The 21,073-nt window shown below is 41.5% G+C and overlaps 5 protein-coding genes across 6 annotated transcripts in view; 2 read left to right on the top strand and 3 right to left on the bottom strand.

Moving 5' to 3' along the window:
• Nucleotides 1-399: 399 nt before the first annotated feature.
• Nucleotides 400-7,153, bottom strand: LOC135947095 (NAD(P) transhydrogenase, mitochondrial-like). Its single transcript, XM_065495672.1, has 14 exons — nucleotides 7,016-7,153; nucleotides 5,120-5,361; nucleotides 4,909-5,063; nucleotides 4,446-4,855; nucleotides 4,199-4,396; nucleotides 3,944-4,148; nucleotides 3,674-3,892; nucleotides 3,293-3,608; nucleotides 3,031-3,229; nucleotides 2,617-2,921; nucleotides 2,121-2,493; nucleotides 1,431-1,695; nucleotides 1,166-1,377; nucleotides 400-1,103 (listed from the first exon to the last, which is right to left on the bottom strand). The coding sequence occupies exons 2-14, from the start codon at nucleotides 5,335-5,337 to the stop codon at nucleotides 954-956; spliced, it is 3,225 nt and encodes a 1,074-aa protein (XP_065351744.1). The 5' UTR covers nucleotides 5,338-5,361; nucleotides 7,016-7,153; the 3' UTR covers nucleotides 400-953.
• Nucleotides 7,154-7,200: 47 nt separating this feature from the next.
• On the top strand, nucleotides 7,201-8,041 carry RpS13 (ribosomal protein S13). The gene is made up of 2 exons (XM_065495694.1): nucleotides 7,201-7,452; nucleotides 7,517-8,041. Exons 1-2 carry the CDS (start codon nucleotides 7,302-7,304, stop codon nucleotides 7,819-7,821), a joined length of 456 nt encoding a protein of 151 aa, XP_065351766.1. The 5' UTR covers nucleotides 7,201-7,301; the 3' UTR covers nucleotides 7,822-8,041.
• Nucleotides 8,042-8,468: 427 nt separating this feature from the next.
• On the bottom strand, nucleotides 8,469-10,173 carry LOC135946417 (ribonuclease H2 subunit B). Its single transcript, XM_065494626.1, has 8 exons — nucleotides 10,027-10,173; nucleotides 9,869-9,962; nucleotides 9,624-9,771; nucleotides 9,437-9,533; nucleotides 9,253-9,370; nucleotides 8,914-9,201; nucleotides 8,724-8,848; nucleotides 8,469-8,665 (listed from the first exon to the last, which is right to left on the bottom strand). The coding sequence occupies exons 2-8, from the start codon at nucleotides 9,945-9,947 to the stop codon at nucleotides 8,573-8,575; spliced, it is 948 nt and encodes a 315-aa protein (XP_065350698.1). The 5' UTR covers nucleotides 9,948-9,962; nucleotides 10,027-10,173; the 3' UTR covers nucleotides 8,469-8,572.
• A 145-nt stretch (nucleotides 10,174-10,318) lies between these two features.
• On the top strand, nucleotides 10,319-12,249 carry LOC135946416 (uncharacterized). The gene is made up of 7 exons (XM_065494625.1): nucleotides 10,319-10,475; nucleotides 10,625-10,991; nucleotides 11,054-11,214; nucleotides 11,274-11,461; nucleotides 11,514-11,649; nucleotides 11,709-11,838; nucleotides 11,953-12,249. Exons 2-7 carry the CDS (start codon nucleotides 10,637-10,639, stop codon nucleotides 12,042-12,044), a joined length of 1,062 nt encoding a protein of 353 aa, XP_065350697.1. The 5' UTR covers nucleotides 10,319-10,475; nucleotides 10,625-10,636; the 3' UTR covers nucleotides 12,045-12,249.
• Nucleotides 12,250-15,737: 3,488 nt separating this feature from the next.
• The window catches only part of LOC135947108 (uncharacterized), a 36,851-nt gene continuing 31,515 nt past the window's right edge, over nucleotides 15,738-21,073 (bottom strand). For both annotated transcript variants that reach the window (XM_065495692.1, XM_065495691.1), the window contains exon 5: nucleotides 15,738-16,888. In XM_065495692.1, coding sequence (XP_065351764.1) covers nucleotides 16,628-16,888 — 261 coding nt within the window. In that variant the 3' untranslated portion in view covers nucleotides 15,738-16,627. The remainder of the gene's footprint in view (nucleotides 16,889-21,073) is intronic.

Genomic DNA, 21,073 nt, shown 5'->3' on the forward strand with positions numbered 1-21,073 from the left:
AAATCACCAAAAAATATGAAATACGTTCAGCAACCCATCCTTGGTCAAAACCGCGCTGAGTGTACAGCTACGTCATAAATTTATATTATTTTATTTTCATTAATTAAATTTACGTGAAGTTTTTATATTATCTCGATAAATTTTTTAAATCATATTTTTTTTAACTGTTTCCATGAAAATGATTATGTTTGAAGATTGATGAAAATTGATTAGGGAAAATTAAATGTAAAAGAAGTTTTGTATTTTACATGTTAATTATGTTTACTATGGGCCACAGGAGATATTTTTAACTCATTTTTTATATCAAGTAAAAAGCTGCTCCTCTCTGAATTTTAATCAGTGTCTTGGAATTAAATGTACAGCTAGAATATAATTAACTCAACTAATAAAGCAAACATATACATTTTAAAGCGATTTTCACTTTATTTTTTATAGAGGAATTGGGTCCAAAATGCTCTACAAAGTAGGTAGATTTTCCCTCAAAACAAAATGCACAACACCATTGCACCTGATTGTTGTTTGTACTGTTCACATAGTACATTGATTAAATCAACAATTATTTCTTTGTTTTTTGCTGCAACCAGCATACATTTCTAATCTACCATTAAAATGGAATATATCGGCTCTTTGACCACCCAATATAGATTTTCTGTAAATATCTGCTCTGCTTAGGTTTAGATGGCGCATTGTATGACACACGGTTTGATTGATTGATCAACTGACTAAAATTAAAAAGTTCAAAAGATGCGATTAAAACCTGCCATTTTGAAATCCGTTAAAAATCAGTCCCAATCAATTGTACGCCTTTGAAGCACAACTATAATACTTTTTAAGTAAATTTTAAATTTACACACCAGTCTAGTAGAAATTAGGTGGTTGTCAAAATGGCACAATGACTGAATTAAAAAATATTAAACAAAAAAGTAAATTTTATGATTTCAAAAAAGTTCTTCTTAATCAGGGTAAACTTCCTTAACTTTTGTTAGGAGAGCATCGCAAGTCTTCTTAGCATCTCCTAACAGCATAGCGGTGTTTGGTTTGTAGAACACTGGGTTATCAACTGCTGCGTAGCCGACACCAAGGGACCTCTTCATGACAATAACCTGTAAGAAAACAGCCATAGTGTTAAGATAAGGAATTGAGAAGACAAAGACTAGTTTATTACCTGGTCAGCCTTCCAAACGCGAATGACGGGCATGCCGGCAATAATCGAGTTTGGATCATCTTCAGCAGCAGAGTTGATGGTATCATTGGCACCGATGACAAGCACCAGGTCCGTTTCCGGGATTTCAGGGTTGATTTCGTCCATTTCAAGCACAATGTCGTAGGGAACTCCAGCCTCAGCCAGCAGAACGTTCAACTGGCCAGGCATGCGACCTATAGCACAAAATTTATGAAGGGCAATGCTTTCTGACCGGTTGCAAAGTTACCTGCCACAGGGTGGATGGCGAACTTGACATTTTTGCCCTTCTCTCGCAAAATCTTCACCATTTCAGCCAAAGGATACTGTGCTTTAGCAACACAGAGACCATAGCCTGGAGTGATGACGATAGTCTTGGCATTGGCAATCATCTCAACAGAGTTGTCAACATTCACCTCCGTGTGCGTTCCAGTGATTTCCATGGGCTTACCCCCACCAGTTGCAGAGGTTCCGTATCCGCCAAGAATGACGTTGGGCAAAGAGCGATTCATGGCCTAGAAAAATAGTGTGATTGTACAATTTTTTGGATACATTGGCAATAAATGTCAGGACACAGACAAAAAATCTAAACTAAGCTTAAAAACTAGGTTGTATTTACATTTATTCAATACCATAAGTACTTCAATAGGTTAAAAATGTTGATCAAGTATGTACTGCAATTTTGCTAGACAAGAGCAAAGAACTAATAAACTATGAAATTGATCTTATTCTCTGCTCTAATCTGACTAAGGATGGTAAGCTATCATAGTAAAATTAAAATCCCCGTCTTTGTACTGTTTCTAATTTTTCTTTTTTCTTAAATGAGGAGATTAATATCATATAATTTTTGTAAGGAATTGGTTAAAAAAGGCTGACACAATCAGTGAAGGAGTTTTCCACAAGTTTCTACCCTGAATTATCCTCTCTTTAGTACTAGTACCTTGCACATGATGTACGACAGAATAGCACCAGAAGAGCCAATCAGGGCGCCAACAATGGTCATCAAGTTGTTGTTGAGCATGAAGCCTTCCGCGCAAAGTGCCCATCCAGAGTAAGAATTCAGTACGGTGATCACAACCGGCATGTCAGCACCACCAATGGCGGCGGTGAGTGTGACGCCCATGGTTGCAGAAAGGCCAGCGGTGGCTCCCAGCATGGTGAGGCCGCCGGTCAGCGAGGGGGCCATGAAGTAGTAGGCCATGGCGCCACCGTTAGCAGCCAACAAACCCATATTCAGGGCGTGACGGCCGGGAAGCAGAAGTGGGCTAGACGACAGGAGGCCTTGCAGTTTCCCGTAAGCAACCAGGGATCCACTGGGAAGTGAATGAAATAACATTTCTTTAAAAATGGCAAGTAGTGTCATGCATATCAGTTTTAAATTTTATCTTGTAGAGAATATTTATTTACTGGAAATGATTAGTGTACAAGCTCATTACCTGAAAGTGACACCTCCAATGTATGTTCCGAGGAAGAGAGCAGTTTTAGTGACATTGGCTGCAGCATCTTCAGCAAAAGTGGGGAAATCGTGGATGTAAGTAGCAAAGCAGGTGAGCACAGCAGCTAGGCCAACCAGAGAGTGGAAGGCAGCAACCAGCTGAGGCAAGTCGGTGATTTCGATGCGTTTGGCAATGATAGCGCCAAGAAGTCCACCAACTCCAGACACAGCTGCCATCTGGGCAAGTACTTCATTTGAGGGAGCCAGCTGACCTAGAGTAGCTGCAATGCCACCAGAAACACCAATCTGAAATAGCGAGGAAGAACGTCTTTACATTTAAACAAGTTAAATGACTTCATGGATTCAATTTGAAATAATATTCAAGTTTCAAATGCTGGTAAATAATTTTGCTGACCATTCCAAGAGTGTTTCCAAGGCGTGAGGTCTTTTGCGAGCTCAACCCAGCAAGGGCACCAACGCAGCAGAGAGAGGAGCCCAGATAAGCCATCTGGTGCATTTCAGTAATGCCAGACAAGGCTCCCGCGCCATAACCACCCAAGAACAAAGCAGCAGGAATGCCGTACAGGTAATTGTACTCTGGAGGATCATCAGGCCTGTTCAAATGAAAAAACGACTTTTAAGAACCCAATCAAAGGAAGATAAAAATTAGGTCTCACCTCTTGAACATGTCCAACATTCTCTTGGTCACCAAAAATCCTCCAGAGATGTTGATGCAGCTCACAAAAGCAGCAGCAGCAGACAGGGCTTGAACTGAAGACTGAGGGTAGAGGCCTCCACCCATCAGGAGCAGACCACCAACAGCAGTAGTGCCAGAAATTGCGTTTGTCACAGACATCAAGGGAGAGTGCAGTGCAGGGGTGACTCCCCATACAGTATGGTAGCCGCAGAGACCGGCAAGGGCGAAAGTGCTAGTCATGGCCGTGAACGCAGGGTTTGGCGAAATCGCGCCCAAACCGATCAAACTTCCAAGACCTTACATCATTCAGAGTATTTTTATAGTTAATAATTGACACGGTTGTCATAATTTAAATATTTACCTGTTGTGTAGACAAGTGAATCCTTCAGTGTCACAGTGAAGGGGCTGGGTGGTTCTGGGGCAGCAGGTGCAGCAGGTTTTGGTGTAGCCAAGGCCGCGACCTGCTGAGGGGAGGGGGGTGGGGGCGGTGGGGGTGGCCACATGACAGTGCCATCCTTGAGAATGATGCTGCCGCGCACAACCTCATCCTCCAGGTCGATATTGAAATGGCCCTTTTCACCTGAAATAAATCTAAGCAAGGAAATTCAAAAGGCAATGCACATTCTATTACCCATGGAGAGGAGGAACTTGGAAATATTGTTCGCGTAGAGGGTTGAGCTTTGTGTCGGGAGCCTGCTGGGCAAGTCAGTGAGGCCAACGTGGACCACGTCGTTGTAAGAGTAGACCTCTCCAGGCTTGGTTGTTTCGATGTTGCCTCCTGATTCAGCTGCCAAGTCAACCACAACACTTCCAGGACGCATTTTATCGATATGTTCCTATAAATAAAATTAAGAAACTAGGAGGACGTTATGAACACACAAATTACCTTTAAGATGAGCAATGGCGCCTTCTTTCCAGGAATGAGGGCAGTGGTGATGATGACATCCACATCCGCAGCCTGCTTTGCGAAAAGAGCATGCTCTGCCGCGATGAATTCAGGAGACATTTCTTTGGCGTAGCCACCACCGCCTTCACCAGACTCTTTGATATTAATCGTCAGAAACTCCGCTCCCATGGACTCAACCTGAAGGTTTCATTAGAACTTGTTACAGGATATTTTTGTACCTCCTTACTTGTTCTTTCACAGCTGCTCTGGTGTCAAAAGCCCTCACGATGGCACCCATACACTTAGCCTGACCAATGGCGGCGAGACCAGCGACACCGCCACCAACAACGAGAATCTTAGCGGGAGGAACTTTTCCAGCTGCGGTAATTTGACCGGTAAAGAAGCGGCCAAAATTGTTTGCAGCCTCGATCACTGCGCGGTAGCCAGAAATGTTGGCCATGGAGCTGAGGGCATCAAACACCTGAGCTCTGGAGATGCGAGGAATGCAGTCCATGCCAAAAAGCGTGATTTTCTTTTCAGCCAGTAGCTTGACCAGATCTTGGTTTTGACCAGGATACATAAAGGAAATCAAATTGGAGCCAGGGCGAATGAGGGAGAGCTCATCTTTCAGCGGCTGACGAACCTTAAGTACCAAGTCTGAAGTAGAGAGAAAATAAGCGGGCAAATATCAAAGGGGCAAAATAAATTACCCGCGTCAAAAGCCGATTTACGGTCCACAATTTTCGCTCCAGCAGCGGCATAGTCAGCATCACGGAACTTGGCTTCACTTCCGGCTCCAGCTTCAAACTGGACATTGAATCCTTGCTTGATCAGGGTAGCAGCCACTGCCGGCGTCAAGGCAACCCTGAATTCCAGACATACTTTTTTATCAGTGAAAAGAAGCCGGTGGCGTCTGCAAACCTTCTTTCCTTGGGCCAAATTTCTTTGGGGACGCCAATTGTAAGCTTTGAATAAGGAATGCCGGGCACAGATGCTGATTGCTTGGCGACATCTTTAGCTGCGGATGCTGGCTTGTCGAGCCTCCTAACAGAAACACTGATGGCTCGATTTGCAAGGGCTGTGGCACCTTTCTTCTGAGCGATGGCTGCGTTGAGCGGCAGCCTCCAGATGGCCACCATGGTGCTCAATAATCACTGCACCGCCTAAAGAGAACAGTTTAAATTAATTTAGCTGCACCTCGCTCAAAAGGACATCATTAAAAATCGTGATCTTATTAATTAAAAAGTCTTTTATTGCGAATCGTAGGGAATGCCAAATTGAAAACATGCTTAAAAGAAATTCTCAAAATAGGTATTGACGTCACGTGGATATTAATCGCGATCAGTGTATTATTTCAGGTGTTTGGAATGCCTTTTGCGTAGTTTGAGGTTAATTTTAGACTGCACTACAGACTCGTGCCTGCTGGAGGTCTGACCGCAAACCCGATTAAACTCGTAAAAAATATCAGTGCTCCGACGTGCTAAAAAGCTCCAATAAAAACAAAGTGCAGCCCGGCCAACTGATTTAATTGAATGCTAATGAAGAAACACAGTGATACGCGCACACCATAATTCTAGAAGCTAATATTTGCAGAACCCTTTATCAAACGTGCGTGAGCGAATATGCAATCCAAGTTGGAGCACCAGCAACTCCTAGTTGTTTGCGCAGCGAGCGTTTTACAATTTACGTAACAGTGACAAAGGAACAAGGTTATCACACTTTGACATGAAGCAGAGAGAGAGGATCTAATGATTTGAAGAAGTACAACGCGGCGTGGTGCCCAAGAAGGCTGAAGCCCTGTAAATTTTTGCGCGTACACGCACAGTACCAGCACCAACAACTGCGACCAATCAAGAATAATTACCATAACTTAACTTCGGTCAACGAACTGAGCTGATGAATAGATGATACTGCAATTTATCGTTATTAATCTAAATAATGTATTCGTTAACGCTCTTTTTCTAAAATGTGAGGAAATAAAGGAAGGGGCAGCCGAGATAATATACCGATACATTTAGATCGCATCAGCCTTTTTGTGCTTTTTATGACCAAAATGAGTAAACAAACAACAGAAAGAGTATTTTATTTTATCATCAGTAAATGGGATACATTTTCTTACTTCGTTTTTTAGTTTGACAATTACTCAGGCGTGTGATTATTAGACCTTAAAAGGTTTATCTTTTTTAGTACATTATACTCTTAAGACTGAGGCTGAAATATTTAAGTACAGACGATAAAGAAGCACAGATAACTCCATACAACATTTTCAATTTTCGCAATTTTCCAACATCCGTGTGTAATAATTATTATTGCTTTCGAGCAAGTTCATGCTAAATGAACTAGTAAGAGCCTCTTAAAAACGACTGTACCCCTTTCACCATTCCTAACATCACGGCTATCAGCTTTTAAAATTTCTTTGTGCGTGCGGATTTTGAGCTCTTATTAATCTGTATAGGCATTGTATTATGTATATCATTGAAGCAGTTCATAATATGATTAATCGTACTTTGAACCATTTTAATACAAATTATTATAACATTCAACGCTATTCAAATATAGGCATGCGGCAGGCGCTAAAAATACCAGACGCGAATCTTTTTCGCGGCCTTCATTGAACTCGAAGGGTTTTTTTTAAATAAAAAATAGAAACAGAGCCCAGCCAGCAGGTCACTTGAGACGACGTGCCAAAGTGTGTGTTGACAACTCCGCAGGCTGGTTGAAATTCTACATCAAGCAGAAAGCGACACGAGACAGCAGGGCATACGGACTAGCGCATTAACCAATCCTCTACAAGTTTTTCAATTCACAAGGACATACCAATTCAAAAAGATGTCAAATTTCGACGAAAGCGGAACAGCTACAGTCCTGTCAGCTCCTATCCGCTCGCCGCCATACGCCCGACACGACAGACGAGACGACAGAAGCGCCATCACAAGCATTCAAAGTTTGCCGCCAACTATTTTGGCCGCAAGGTGGCTGTACTTGGATGTTGCGCCGCCATGCTCTCCTTAAACAACGTCACGGGGCCGCGTGGTCGAGTTTGACTTGCAGTGTCTAATTTTCTTCAATTTGTCTACGAAAAGCGTAATTAAAGTGGTCAATCATGGGTCGTATGCATGCTCCTGGTAAGGGTATCTCCAAATCGGCTCTGCCGTACCGCAGAGGAGTGCCCACTTGGCTCAAACTGACCTCCGATGAGGTGAAGGAACACATCAAGAAGCTCGGCAAGAAGGGTTTGACGCCATCCCAGATTGGTACAAAAATTATTTTTAAGTTATTTGGGCTTCTGTTTTTACACAGGCTTTTCGTGCTTTTCAGGCGTGATTCTTAGGGACATGCATGGTGTTGCCCAGGTGCGCTTCATCACAGGAAACAAGATCATGCGGATCATGAAGGCCATGAGCCTTGCCCCTCAGCTGCCGGAGGATTTGTACTACCTTATCAAGAAGGCAGTTGCCATCCGCAAGCACTTGGAGAGGAACAGAAAGGACAAGGATTCCAAGTTCAGACTCATTCTGGTTGAGTCCCGTATTCACCGTTTGGCTCGTTATTACAAGACGAAGAGCATGGTTCCCCCTAACTGGAAATACGAGTCCAGCACAGCTTCAGCCCTCGTCTCATAAATCCCCACACATTTCTTATTATTAAAAATCCCTCTGGCAAAGGACCAATCAAATTTCCGGTTAGCATTTACAAACACAGGTTGTATTCCTTAATAATTTTGGAGATACATCCGAGTATGTTATTAGATGTGATCCGGTCTTCTATTGCTTTGCGAATTGCCAGAGAAAAAATGTGGGATGGTTTCTTTGTTACCTGCAAATAAATTTTTCCTCACAGAAATTGATTTCATTTCCTTAAGCCATTAAGTGCAAAAGTTATTATTAATTAAGTAATTAATCAAAATCACTGCACTCGGCAGCATCAATATGTTTGTCTGAATGAACATGAAGTAGGACTGGACAGAAACATTTTTTAGTAATTCTCAATTCACATTTTCATTACTTAATAATGCTAATATCGCAACTGTTAAATCAAGCTGATATGAAAAAGGAGATAAGACTGACAACTTACGGGCTGAATTATTGTGTACTGCTATTCCAAGGGTTGCTGCGTTCACGAAAGACCAGTCTTAATTCACTCTTAATTTGAGATCGTGGTGGAACAAGAATCAGATTTGCACGTTTCTGTTCTATCTCTAAATAGCTACAGCTTTTGATTAAAACCAACATCCTAAAATCAGGGTTTGACAAATAAAATTCAATTTGATAAATATTGATGAATTTAATGAAACTTATAAAACAATAGAAAATCTGCCTTAATTATCAATATAAATAAAAAATCCTATAGTTGTATACATATCAAGTGAGTGAATTATTTCTTCTTGAAAAAGGAAGCGATGCTCTTTGTTCCAGCTGCCGCGCGAGCCATAGCTTTGTCTTTGGCGGTTTCTTTTTTCTGCACCACCTAGAAAATATCTTATAATTTATCTTGATATATTTAGCAAATTGCAAGACAAATTTACCTTTTCAGGCTTATTTTCCGAGGTCTTAATTTGGCTTGCTTCTTCAGTAGAGGAATCTTGCTTATTCCTCTTACTGGCCTCGCCATCAGCCCCGTCCAATTTGCGTTTTCTTGGGTTCCCAGCATCTAATTTGTATTTTTGATATAATTATTTGTTTGTCCTCACAAGAGAAAATCTGTAATATACACACCACTGTTTGACGCTTCAGGGAGATTGAGTGCGCTCCGAAGTTTGATGCACAAGTCTGCGGAAATGTACTCCGATAGGATCCCATAGGAATAGAGAAGGAATTCTGTCTCGGCGGGAGCTGAATCATTGTCTACATATCTGGAGCCTCTGATGAAATTGGCAGAGACTGCTCCAGGACCAACATGAATGCCTTTTTCTTTAAGAACATCACACACTTTTTTGGATTTTTTCATTAACCATTTTATGGCTCTATCCTCATTGAATTTGTAATAGCTTTCATCGCCGACATCTGATTGAAACAAATTAGAATGCTTTGAATGATTCAAATTATAAAAGTCACCTTTAACGTCAGAAATGTGTCTTAGCTGTTTGTGAGATATACATTGAAGAAGTCTTTTCGTTTCTGGAAAATCTTCATCCTGCAAAAGTTGATCTAGAGGCTCAAAGCGTCCAGCACTCTGTTTGAAAGTCGATTTAAAAATTATTTAAAAGTATCAAATACACAACATGCGACAAAATTGCACCTTCATCAAGTATGGTAGCACCAGGAAAAGTGGATCAACAGGCGTGGATAGATGTACTTTGCCATCTGATTGAATATGGTCATCGATGACCCAAGAGCTGATGGATTATTAAATTTTAGATACATAAATAATGATTCATAATTCAAAATTCCTATTAATGATAATAAATTTTCTATCATTTTCATACCGCTTGTCTTCTGAAAAACTGAGTATTTCTTGGACCATCTTGTTGTCCGCGCTGAAGAAAAACATTGCCTGGGACGACGTTTGGGGGTGTCGCAATTTGACCATGTTCGGCTTTCCATCACAACCTTCAGGAATCGTCAATGCATCCCCTGCAATTCATCGTGAGCGTTAAGTAAACTCTAATGTGACAGACAAGGCACAATAAATGCATGAGAAAAAATGGACAGCAAAAAATAAATATCAAACCTTTCAATATTAAAAGCAGCGTGTTATTAGCGACCTGCGACTTAACGCATTTTTTGGGCGAGGCTTTCGTCCTCGGCATCGTTAACTCCAATATCTTAGCACGTTAAGAAACGCTTGTTAAAAAGTTAACCCACGAAAACTTTGTTCACACAAAACACCTCATAATCTTTGATGCTAAAATTGTGTTGCCGGCGTTTGGTAAACCACGTTTTTCTATCGACCGGGAAAGTGGGAAATTTTCACGCCTTGGCTCGACCGCGCAACAGCCGCTTCGAGCGCCTTCTGTATTTGCAAACTTGCGAATCCTGCGACTCTCATTGGTCGATTAGGAGGCGTGGCTCATGATTCATGACGTAAATAATAACAAATAACATGACTTCACGCGCACATTTCACGGATGTTTCAGGTTGTTTGTTACTCCAGTCCTGCTCCAGTCTAATTCTTAATCCTAAACATACAAATTCTTTCGTGTTTAGTACACATATTACATTAATAAATCTAATTGATATAGACCTAAAAAAGATTCACTCGTTTTCTTAAAAATGCATTGTGCGATCATGTTGTTGGCAGTGAAAATTGCTGGTGTCGTTTGAAAAAATCGGCAAATGTGAGCAACAATTTTATATTCCGTAATTTGAAATTTGAATCCATAAATTTTAATAATAATATTAATATTGCATACATACATACATACATACATACATACTATGAAATATTTTCACACATAAATTAACAATCGCTTGTACATTTTTTCAGAGATTATAAAACATGAGCTCCAGACAAGAAGCGCTTGAAGAGTACGCCAGAGCAATCGACGACTTAAGGACAAGAGCAGAGGGGGAAGGAATGACTGCAGACCAATTTGAGAAAATCCTCAGTGAATCTCTTGACGAGGTCAATAAAGAAATGAATCCAAGAGTGTCCCTTGTGAAGTCTCTTAGGAAGTGGATAATCCGGTTTTCCAAATTGCTGCTTCTTTGCTTGGCTTTGTACGCCATGGTCTCCTGCCACACGCCAACCCAAAAGTCACTGTCAAGGCACATCCAGAGTTTCATCTACCCTTTTATGAGAGTCTTTAGAAAGATTACCCTCCCTATTCTTCACACCTATCCTGAGCTAGCTGGTGAGTCACTACATCTTATGATTTTTCGTCTAATAAATTTATAAAATCACCTGTTTTTGCAGAGTGGCACGAAGAGCCTTGTTTAATTAGAAATCCTTTGTATGGATTTCGTGGACCTGACTGTTGGCCGTGTGAGAACGTGCGAAGTGTTCTTACATTCACCACCTCTCCAGAGAATTTCGCCGACACTTACTTCCACAGTGGAGTGCCTTTTGTTCTCAAGGTGTGACTCTCATACTAATCGTGCTACTTTTGTTTTTAATCTGAGAATTTGAGTTACAGGGCCATGCTGCTCTAGTCAATAAAGATAAAATCAAAGATTTGTATTCGGAGAATCAAAAAATAATCAACAGATCAGCTCCGAGGATTAGTGCTGAGCACATGGAGTCCACAGTCTACATGATCGATGATTTTGTAAAAATTCCTGAATACAACTTAACTGATGTTCACCCAGAGGCTCATTTAACATGGTATTGTTGAGAAATAATGTTTTTTTTGTTTGACTCAATTTTTTATTTTCAGGAAAGTGACTCGTTCTGAAGCAGCTAGAGTTTTAAAAAAATTGTTTCCACTACCGCCCTTCATGCCCCCAAACACTGAGGCCGCAATCCAACGATTCATCTTCATTGATGGACCAACAGCGCCAACATACACAATTGTAAGCTCCAAATTGCACCAAACTTTTACATGTAGATGAAATCATCGCTTAAATTTCAGCCATTAACAGATTTTGCTAATGTGTGGGTGAGTCAAGCTAAGGGAGCAAGATTGCTGGCCCTCAATTCGTCACCTCAGTGTATCGGCCGCTGCTATGGAGTCTCAATTTTGCTGCAGGAAGGCGATATATGTGAGTAGTCAAATCCTTTTCTATCAAACTATCGATTAATTAGGCTTTGAACTGATTCATTTTATTTAATTGAGATTCGAATTGAGAGAATTTGATTTGTTGGCTTTATTGCAGTGTTTTACAACTGGCAATTTTGGAGATCAAGAAGTCTTCCTGTTTCTGGAGCCACAGACACCACAATTACTTTTGTTGGATCATTCTACTAACAAAACCAAAGTCATTAAAAATACTATTATTAAATTTATTTAATTCAAAGTTCAAACTAATACTTAATGCAAATTTATTGTACAGGAAATTTTATTAAACACTAAACTTGAAGAGTTGAAAATGCAACATCAAACTGATATTTACATAATATGCTAATAAGAAATAAATATTAAGAGATAGGCACTTAAGAGCCACCTGGAATGATGACTTGTGTTTTTCTTCTATTTTCTGGTCCGTCTCTTCATCAGTAAGCTAAACCCTTTGCCGCGCTAAAAATAAAATTTGATGTGAGTACAGAAATCAACATAAATTAATAATGAAGCACTAGGTTAAACTTAAGGTTTGCAATAATAGGATACATTATTTGACCCGATAAATTTTGGCGCATATTTATAGTAAAATGGGCATATCAATGCCCTGAAGCACGGTTGAGGCAATTACTTGTGTAAACATATCGATTTTCCTAAGGCGCAAGAGAGGTGCGAGTCGCATTTAAAATAAAGCCGATCACCAGTTGCGGCGCTGAAAAAGCGAGTTTTGTGTATCGAGCAGGAAAACTGCTGTTGTTGAGGCTGTTTTTGTGCCGTGGGAAAAGCGGCGTCTCTCATGCACATGTGCATCGAATTTTTCACCAGCCTCTCTTTTTCCTTCCACTCCACGCACCCGCCTTTTCCTCAGAGAGCAAATTCAATGCAGAGCCGAGCAGACACACACAATCTGAAGAGCTTTAGTCTTTCTATTTTTTACTTCACACAGAAAACGGGGTAACAAATGATAATTATTTTTTTCGAGGCTCTGAGCGTCTCGACAATCAATCTCCTCCGCCGTCATTTCATTTTGCTGGTTGTAGGCAAAAAGGTTAGGTTTAGAATAAGGGGCGCTCTATATTTGAATATCAGAAGAAAAAGCAAGCTACTGGAAGGGAAAGCAACGTAGGAGTCGCAGCAAAGTTGCTCGCAATCGGCGTTCATCGACAATTGAACAACATTACAAGTAGCTTTATTTGAGCAAAAGCGGTGTGCCGCGATACATCAATGACGCACAGGTTGCATACTTGAATGAAGCACGATACGAAAAGTGAATGCGCTCCCTTGACTGCGGAATCCGCTTATCAAAAACGTTTCTTGCCGCTTTGAAGCCCCTTCTAGTATTTTTTTATTGACCAACAGAACGCGCACTTTCTGCACTGAGTGAGTTTTATTCTCCGTCCGGCTCATAAAATCAGGCGGTGGAGCAAAACTGTTCGGTGTTTGCGCAGGGCGTTATGGAAGAGCTCACACGCTTTTTAGGGGTAGATTGGATCTAAATAAATTTGGTGCTGCGGCGGGGACGAGGGTTTGCAAAGTGGAAGGTGCGGTGGCCTGGCGAGTGTTGCACGCCCAAATTTTAATTTGAGGCAGCGCAGATTGTGCACGGGTAGAAATCTGGCAGCAGGACGAGACGAGGGAAGACGCCACGGCTGGAAATCAATTTGCGATTAAAAGCGTTAAAGAACCTTCTGCGGCTTTTTTTAAAAGCAAAAAAGTGTTCCGCTATGGAGAGTGGAAAAAGAGGAAAGTGCTCTGGGCAAGAGACGACGGCGTTTTTCGCCTGAAATTATTTCAAAATTCACCCAAATGAGAGGGAGTGGAAGAGAAGACGAGCCAAAAGTATGCCACTGCTAGACGCACTCTGGAAAGAAATTCACTCGACAACGTTTTCTGCAAAGGCCAATTTGGTCCTCTCATTTTTTTATTTTTTACAGTGCCGCTTTTTATTTGCGAATATTTGCAAAAGACGCACTCTTTTAGATGATTTTCCGCTGTGCGTCTGAAAAATTTGCGTTGTTCTGACGTCCGAGCTAAAAATGGTTATTCTGTTATTGAGGCTCATCCTACCAGATATTTGAAATAATTGAACCTTGATATTTCGTCAGAGCCTCGATACTGACGAAAGACAAGGAAACATCTGAAACGAATAATTAAAATTTAATACTCCCTTTTGTGCCATTAGACGCTCTCAGAAGCTTTGGTGGCAATGGAAATGGTCCGCACTAACCGTTTATCTCATTGGCCCGCCGAACTCGTCGTTTTTTATCTCTACACGAAGAAAATGAGAAAATAATAGCAGCCCCAACGGCGTGTGGCGAGAAAGAAAAACACGGCGCGTTTCCCCCATTTGACTCACATGAATTTTTTTCCTTTATCACTTAGAAGAGATCGAGGCACTGTACCAGCGAGCTCGTTTCGATCGGTGATGATGAATGGTGCAATTTGTGTCCATGCGGGCTTTTTGTCCGAAATAATTTTCCATTTTTCTGTTGTAAGAGACATACGAGATGATTTATCGCCATGACTAGGTGCAAAAAATAGCTATCACGCATGTCAATATCAGAGTCTATTACTTGACCGCTCGAAGTGATTACACGTGCTCTTCCCTTAACAGGGAAGGTGTCTTCAGCTGCCGAGGGTCAAGTATCTGGGAGTTGTGACGAGTAAGGGATGATGAAATATTGAGAATATGACACGCACAAAGCATAAAATGGAATATATTGATGCGCACTATTGAACATCAATACACGATGCAAAAAGGCCTCCGTCGTTAAATTGATAGCGCGTAACATTATTCATTTGAGGGCACGGAAGTTCCATAAAAAGCTGCGATGGCACTCCAGATGCTCGGCAGTGTTGATACGAGTCGTACTCAAGTCTCTTCAAGGCGTAATGACATGAGTATGCTGACTGCTAATTCGAAAATATATGTTGGAAAGATAAGCATTGAAAGCTTTGATTTATTGGCTAAAAATCTTCAACTTAAACATCAGATAATCATAGTAATTATATACTTTTATTTGCGTACACTCAAATTTAAGTTTGTTTGATTTCATGTATGAATGCTTTTGATTAGAAAAGTTTGCAGCAGAAAACATATGATAAACCAACACGACGTGCAAGCATGACGCTCTCTTAAATAAATAACAGAAAGTTGTCATGTCGGCATACATTCGCTCGGGAAGCGGAAAACATAACGATATTCAAACTACTCCGCTCTCGCCGTGGCTCTTCACTTGCTTACGATGGGAATACATACACAGACAGGACAGGTACTCGCTCTGCTGTAGTGGATGCACTTTGCGCGATTAACACTAGCAATATTTGCCGCAATAATTCCCAACAACCGACTGTTCGCGTTCTCCAGAGAAGCCACTTTCGAACGAGCACACACAGCAAGACGGGGGCAACAATTTTTTCCCCCGCAGAAAAGACCAGAAAGGTTGTTTATGAATTGCCCGAATTTATTTCAACGGCCCTTTTTATTACCCGAAAGGAACATTCAATGCATAGCTAAGCGACTTTTATGGCGCCGTGCTCCACCCATGCTCTCGCGGCGCGAAATCAATTTTTGCACCGCGCCCTGCGTGCTACGTTGATGGCACATCCGCGTCTGTCTCTCTTTTTTTGCGTCATCGTGCACGCGGAAATAAGATGAATTGAATCAGAGATTCCTCTTTTTCCCCGCATTTTAGCAAAATGTTTTGTTCTGTGGCTTGAATTATGATGGATTACTGCCACGCGTGATGAAGAGCAACTCTCGTTGCGCTGTTACCTCTGCCGTGCTAGTGGTGATTAGCGTAGCAAAAAAACTGCACGTTGCTTATTCTGTCATCAGTGTATTTTTTTCAAGCAGCGTCATGAGCATTGAATTTTTATTACACGACCTATAGCGTATAATATGATATAGAATGGTTCATTTTTATTTATGTACAATGAGTGCAAGCTGGAGAATGAAAAAATTGAGAGTGCTGACTGTTTGATTCATTGCTGAGCATCGACTGCACATAACCTGAATCACAGTAAATGACTTCTCGCAGCTTTTCAATTTAAACTATGAATACAAATGTAGAGGACCAATTTTTACGTGTTAACGAAACCTCTTCAAAAATAGACATGTAGCGTTGAAGACCATATTGACATTAGGATTTTTCTGGCAAACAATAATATATTTTATTATTCTCTTCATAAAGGTAACTCGATTTTTGATACTTCCCTTAACTTTTTTACTATATCAATTGCAACAGTCAGTTATAAAATGGGGGTTAAAATGGGTCAATCCTTCACACATTTTTTGGGGGTGCTGATGCATTTTTGCTGTGATCGTATAATTTGCTAAATATCGGCTCTCATATTTCTCTACAAAATAACGCTGGTTGTGCATTAAAATATTCACGTGCTTGTAACTTGAAAGTCTGTAGATCGGGAGCCATTTATTGCTTACTAAAACGCTTAGTCATTCATTTTTATTAATTCGCAGTGTCCCGAACGTAAAAAGAACATGTCATCAAAAATTGTGTATTCAACAATTCGGTCAAGCTCTCCTGCAATGAAACCTTTCTGCAAGTGAATATTTGCACAACATCTGATGTGACCACATTTCGAATTAATTTATTCTTCTCAAAAATACCATTCAAAATCTCAACTACACGATAGATTTTTGCGTTGTTTTGCGAAGAAACCGCGGCTTTTGCGTGTGGAACTATAAAAATGCAAGCACCCGACTCTCTCGCACAGTCGACCGAGTTCTGAACACTTTTTACCAGCATATTTTAGAGCACCACTCTGAAGGAAACGCAGACGGCGAGCAAGAGAACGCGAAAGGAACGATAACCAACATGTCCAAAACAACAACCGAGTGTCCTGAGGGTGGCACCGCCATTGTGCACGGACGACGCGATCGCCGTTGCCGCTGAGCTGGGGCTGGTATGGTATGGGGGCTGGGGGGTGGCGGAGGCGGCGTACACGGCGTTTGTGTGGTTCGTCGGCACGGCCTCGTTGCAGTACATCGAGTCACAGCACGACACGCAAATCTGCAAACACACCGAACAAAGTCATGAGCCTATAGGGGCGGCGATGAATAGAGGGCAAATTTTCGGGAGCTAACTAAACTTGCGGTGAGACAATCAGTTCCGTGTTTATTTCACTTGCACACCATACAAGATCGGATTTTGATTTTCATTCAAACGTTTCATTCAAATCTTGCAGGGGGATTTTGCTGTAAGAGAAAAATACCGCTTTAATTAGGGGTATTTATTTTAATTATTATGATTGGGGTTTAGGGTCTCATATATTCAAGTTTTCTTATAAACAAACATAATAAATTCACCGTTAAATATAAGAGTTTCCTGTTTTAATCCCTCACCCTTTTGCTTTGATTGCGTATCTATATTGTTAAGACTTTGTTTAGGCACAGTTAAAAAACATTGAAGAATATAAACACAGAAATTTAAACTAGTCAACTAAAATTACAGGACTAATTTTGAGTTGTTATTCATCGACCAGAAATAATATTTTTAAACATCCCCACAAACGAAAATTTACTGAAGAACCACCCCATTAAGAAATTTAAATGTATGCATGACATTCAGAAATAATTTTCGATTTCTCTAACTATACTGTACAAAAAATCCACCATGCTTGGAATTAAAAATATTTTAATTTCCAGTTCCAAGCAAAAGCTGTTAAAATAAGCAGACGCCTTTCTTTTAGAAGGGTAGATTCACCCGCCAATTAATTAGCGGGTCTGCCGTGCAGTTGTTGCCGGAGGGGAAATTAAAAGTCGGCTTTGTTTCTAGGTAAATCCGCCGCATGTACACACATGAGCGGATTTGGAAAGCGGCATCATGCCTGTTGCGGCTTGATTTATTTTGGGCCACGTAGGTGGATGCGGAAGGTTTATGTTGCGACATGTATGTTTAATGGGTATCACAATATTGTGCTCTCGCGGAGTGCAGTTTCGTGCAAGGATTTGAATAATTCAGGCCTGTGGTAAACCACATGCTCCGGTTGGAGAAGGGTTGTGCTTGCATGTTTGCCGATTCGTTTGATTCTGGGTTATTTCGGAACGAGCCAGTTCAATTAAGGCAAATGTAGGCCGTAGCTCAGCTCTTTTAAATTCTTAATGTAACAAAAAATGCTTTTATAACTTTTAAAGAGAATAGGAGTTTAACGTAGCGTTTTAAAAACTTTATTATGGAGTTTCAGGCGTAAAAGTAGCGACCGCAAGCAGATACCTAACAACTTTTTCGTATCAGCAAATGAATTACGTCTTGTTTACACAAGACTTTGTGGCTGGCGAGGAAAAGCTTGCAACAGCCATATTAGAGACTCGTATGTGAGCAAACACAAGAAACGCAAAAGTTTTTATACTTTCCAAAGCTAATGCGCTTACAAGCTGAAAAGAACAACTACTCCTGCCTCTCTCTCTCTCTCTCTCTCTCTCTCTCTCTCTCTCTCTCTCTCTCTCAAGCCAAAAGCTCCAACGAATTTTAACCCAACACGCAGCTTCAAATAGAATTATTGATTTGTAAAGAGCAGCTAGACTGCTTCTTGCTTTCTGGGAGCCGCCATCTAGACGAAAGGATGAAAAATTACATCAGCTTCTCTGGTCACGTTTCGTGCACAAAGCATGAATTATGTAATACGAGACCATAGCGGCAGCTGCAGCAACAGCTTTATTATCGCCGCCCGGATTCGCCAGGCCAGGCGGCCGAGTGCGAGCGAGCGAGAGAGCGAGCGATCCCCTTGCAGAATCGTGCATAGACTGCCCGCACGACTGTTTTGTAGGGCAAGTTGCCTATGTGTGCGCCACGCTCGGCGTTCCGGCTGATGCATCGGGCCTGGCGGCCACGCGCGCTCTTCGATCAGTTCGTTCGGCCCGAGCGAGTGCATGCAAGTTTGCTATTAATTAAGCAGCAACCCGTCGGCCGATAATATAAAGCCGAGGGGTCGGTCCGCCCTCTCTCGCACGCTGATAGGCACGCCACGAATTTTGGCTCGCGCACTGCGGCGAACCACTTGTTTGAGCGCAAAAATAATTCGCGGAAATTTATGGCGAAGCGCTCTCTGTGCGTTGTTATTAGTCGCGCTCCTGCTTGGCTCGCTCTCTTTATTCGCACCAATTATTCGACGGACGCCAAGTGAACTCGGCAAATGATGTTATTTGCTCGTGAATTATTAAACAGCGCAGTTCGCACGCGCCCCAAATTAAATTCACCTTTCGCCCACGCAGTTTTTCACTGGCGCCAGTGATCGCTCGGTTGAAATGTGTACGCTGGATGCTACTGCGCATTTTGATGAGCCAAATTGAATTTCCGACGGCTCCAGGTTTAATTTGTTTCCATTGTCTCGATTGCTTTTGTATATGTTGACACAACAGACGCTGCTCCGGCTCCAGCACAGGCGGAGTGGCCCAAACGCTTGACCTATATAAAATTCATGTTGTTTTATATGCACAATTTTGAATTGCCGGACACCATTTTGCTGTGGCACTGTAATTAATTAATTGAAAATCAAACGTTTGCCAATTGTCAAAATTTTCAATATTTCTCTTGTCTCTGTACGCTGAAGCTCAAATTCATAGCAGCTAGAGGTGCATAGCTATTGTTCTCTGGCCAGAAAACAATACGCTTTTTATTATTTCTATTGTTGGAAATTTGAGCTACTTCGGTGGATAACAGTGCAGGATATAGTGAGGCAACCTAATTAAAATAAGCAAAATCTACACATTGTGAACTGCATGAATGCATTGATTTTAGTAAAATGGAAACTGTATAGTATTGGAAAGCCTAATGAATAAAACAGTTCACATGCTGTTGATGCAATTTTATCCCTTTTGGTCAAACAAACCTAATAAATCCAATCATTGTGGTGAAAGAGGAGCGTGCTGTGCGTGTTGTTTGGATGACCTGATTGAGTCTAGCAAAAGAGTAGAAAATTTTCAAAAGGGCCAATCAACAGAGCCGGCTCTTGAAATGTGACAGACCAGGTGGTCCTTTTGTCCGGCAAACTATTACTCAGCTTCAAAGAGCGAGCACTCCCGGTTTGGGCGGACAAGAGAGAAATCAAATTTCCGGTGTTGTCAGTCGCAAATCAGAGAGCAATCGCAAAACGACTCCATCAAAAAACGGTGGCTTTCGCCATACGTCGTTCGCGTTGACCCCTCGGTCGGTGCGTGTTGTCAATACTGAGTGAGCAACACCCATCATCCGGAGAGGCAGAGAGAGTGAGTGCGGAGCTGAATGGGTCCGACTGCTGGAAAACGCACGCAGCACTTGTTAGCAGTCAAAAAGTCCAATCGCCGACGGGGCCGAAACGGGTAAAAAAATAACAGACCGCTCGTTTTGCTCTAAAAATAAGGGCTTTTACGTGACGTGAGATGAAATTTCGAGCAGCCAATATAAGGTGACCGATAAAGTGCACGGCAGAGAAATGGCAGATCAAATTGCACCGTCTTGTATTGACGTTCTTGACGAAATTGACAAGTTAAGGGCGATAGTTTTGCCCTCAAATCGATTTTTTACTGCTGGTGAGCATGCTGTGTGCTTTCATCGCAGCTTCAGATTCTTTCACTGGAGTAGTCATAACTATGAGTGTAATTTAACCAACTTGCGATGAACTTTGTGACTCTGTCAGGGGTATAACCGTATTATGAACTTCCATAACAATTTCCGAAAAATAGACACTTATTGGAGCTAAATGAATACTGATCTGGAGCAAAGTTTCAATCGAAAAACAAAACTTACGAAACGGTTGTGACACACGAGTCATAGTTTCGGGGGAAACTTTTTGTGAGCGCATATCCATCCTCATAGGTATTCGGGCAAAAGTAATGAGGAATGACGAGGAATGCAAAAACAGAAAAATAAATTGCACGCCTCTGGTACGGAACCACGCAGAAGCTAGCTTGAGAATTCCGTCGTGCGCCCGCCGCCGGCGTTTCCGCCCACACAAGAGTATAAAAAGGGATTTATGCGACGAAAGACCGCTGCGTTGAAACGTTATAAATTTGCTCAAAGTTTAAGGAAGATTAAGCACCCGCAAAATCTCTGGCTGCGACAATTGGCCCGTGGGCTCGAATCGAAAAAGAAAAAGGCCGAAACTACTGTTTCAGCTGCATCATTCGCCATTAAAATAAATTGAATTCGGATTATTTAATGCCCCTTCCTTTTGTCGTGTCACTCGCCGATTTTTATTCATGCGGCGTTCGCCATTGC

This window comes from Cloeon dipterum, chromosome X (genome assembly GCF_949628265.1).
Source record: "Cloeon dipterum chromosome X, ieCloDipt1.1, whole genome shotgun sequence".
NCBI lineage: Eukaryota > Metazoa > Arthropoda > Insecta > Ephemeroptera > Baetidae > Cloeon > Cloeon dipterum.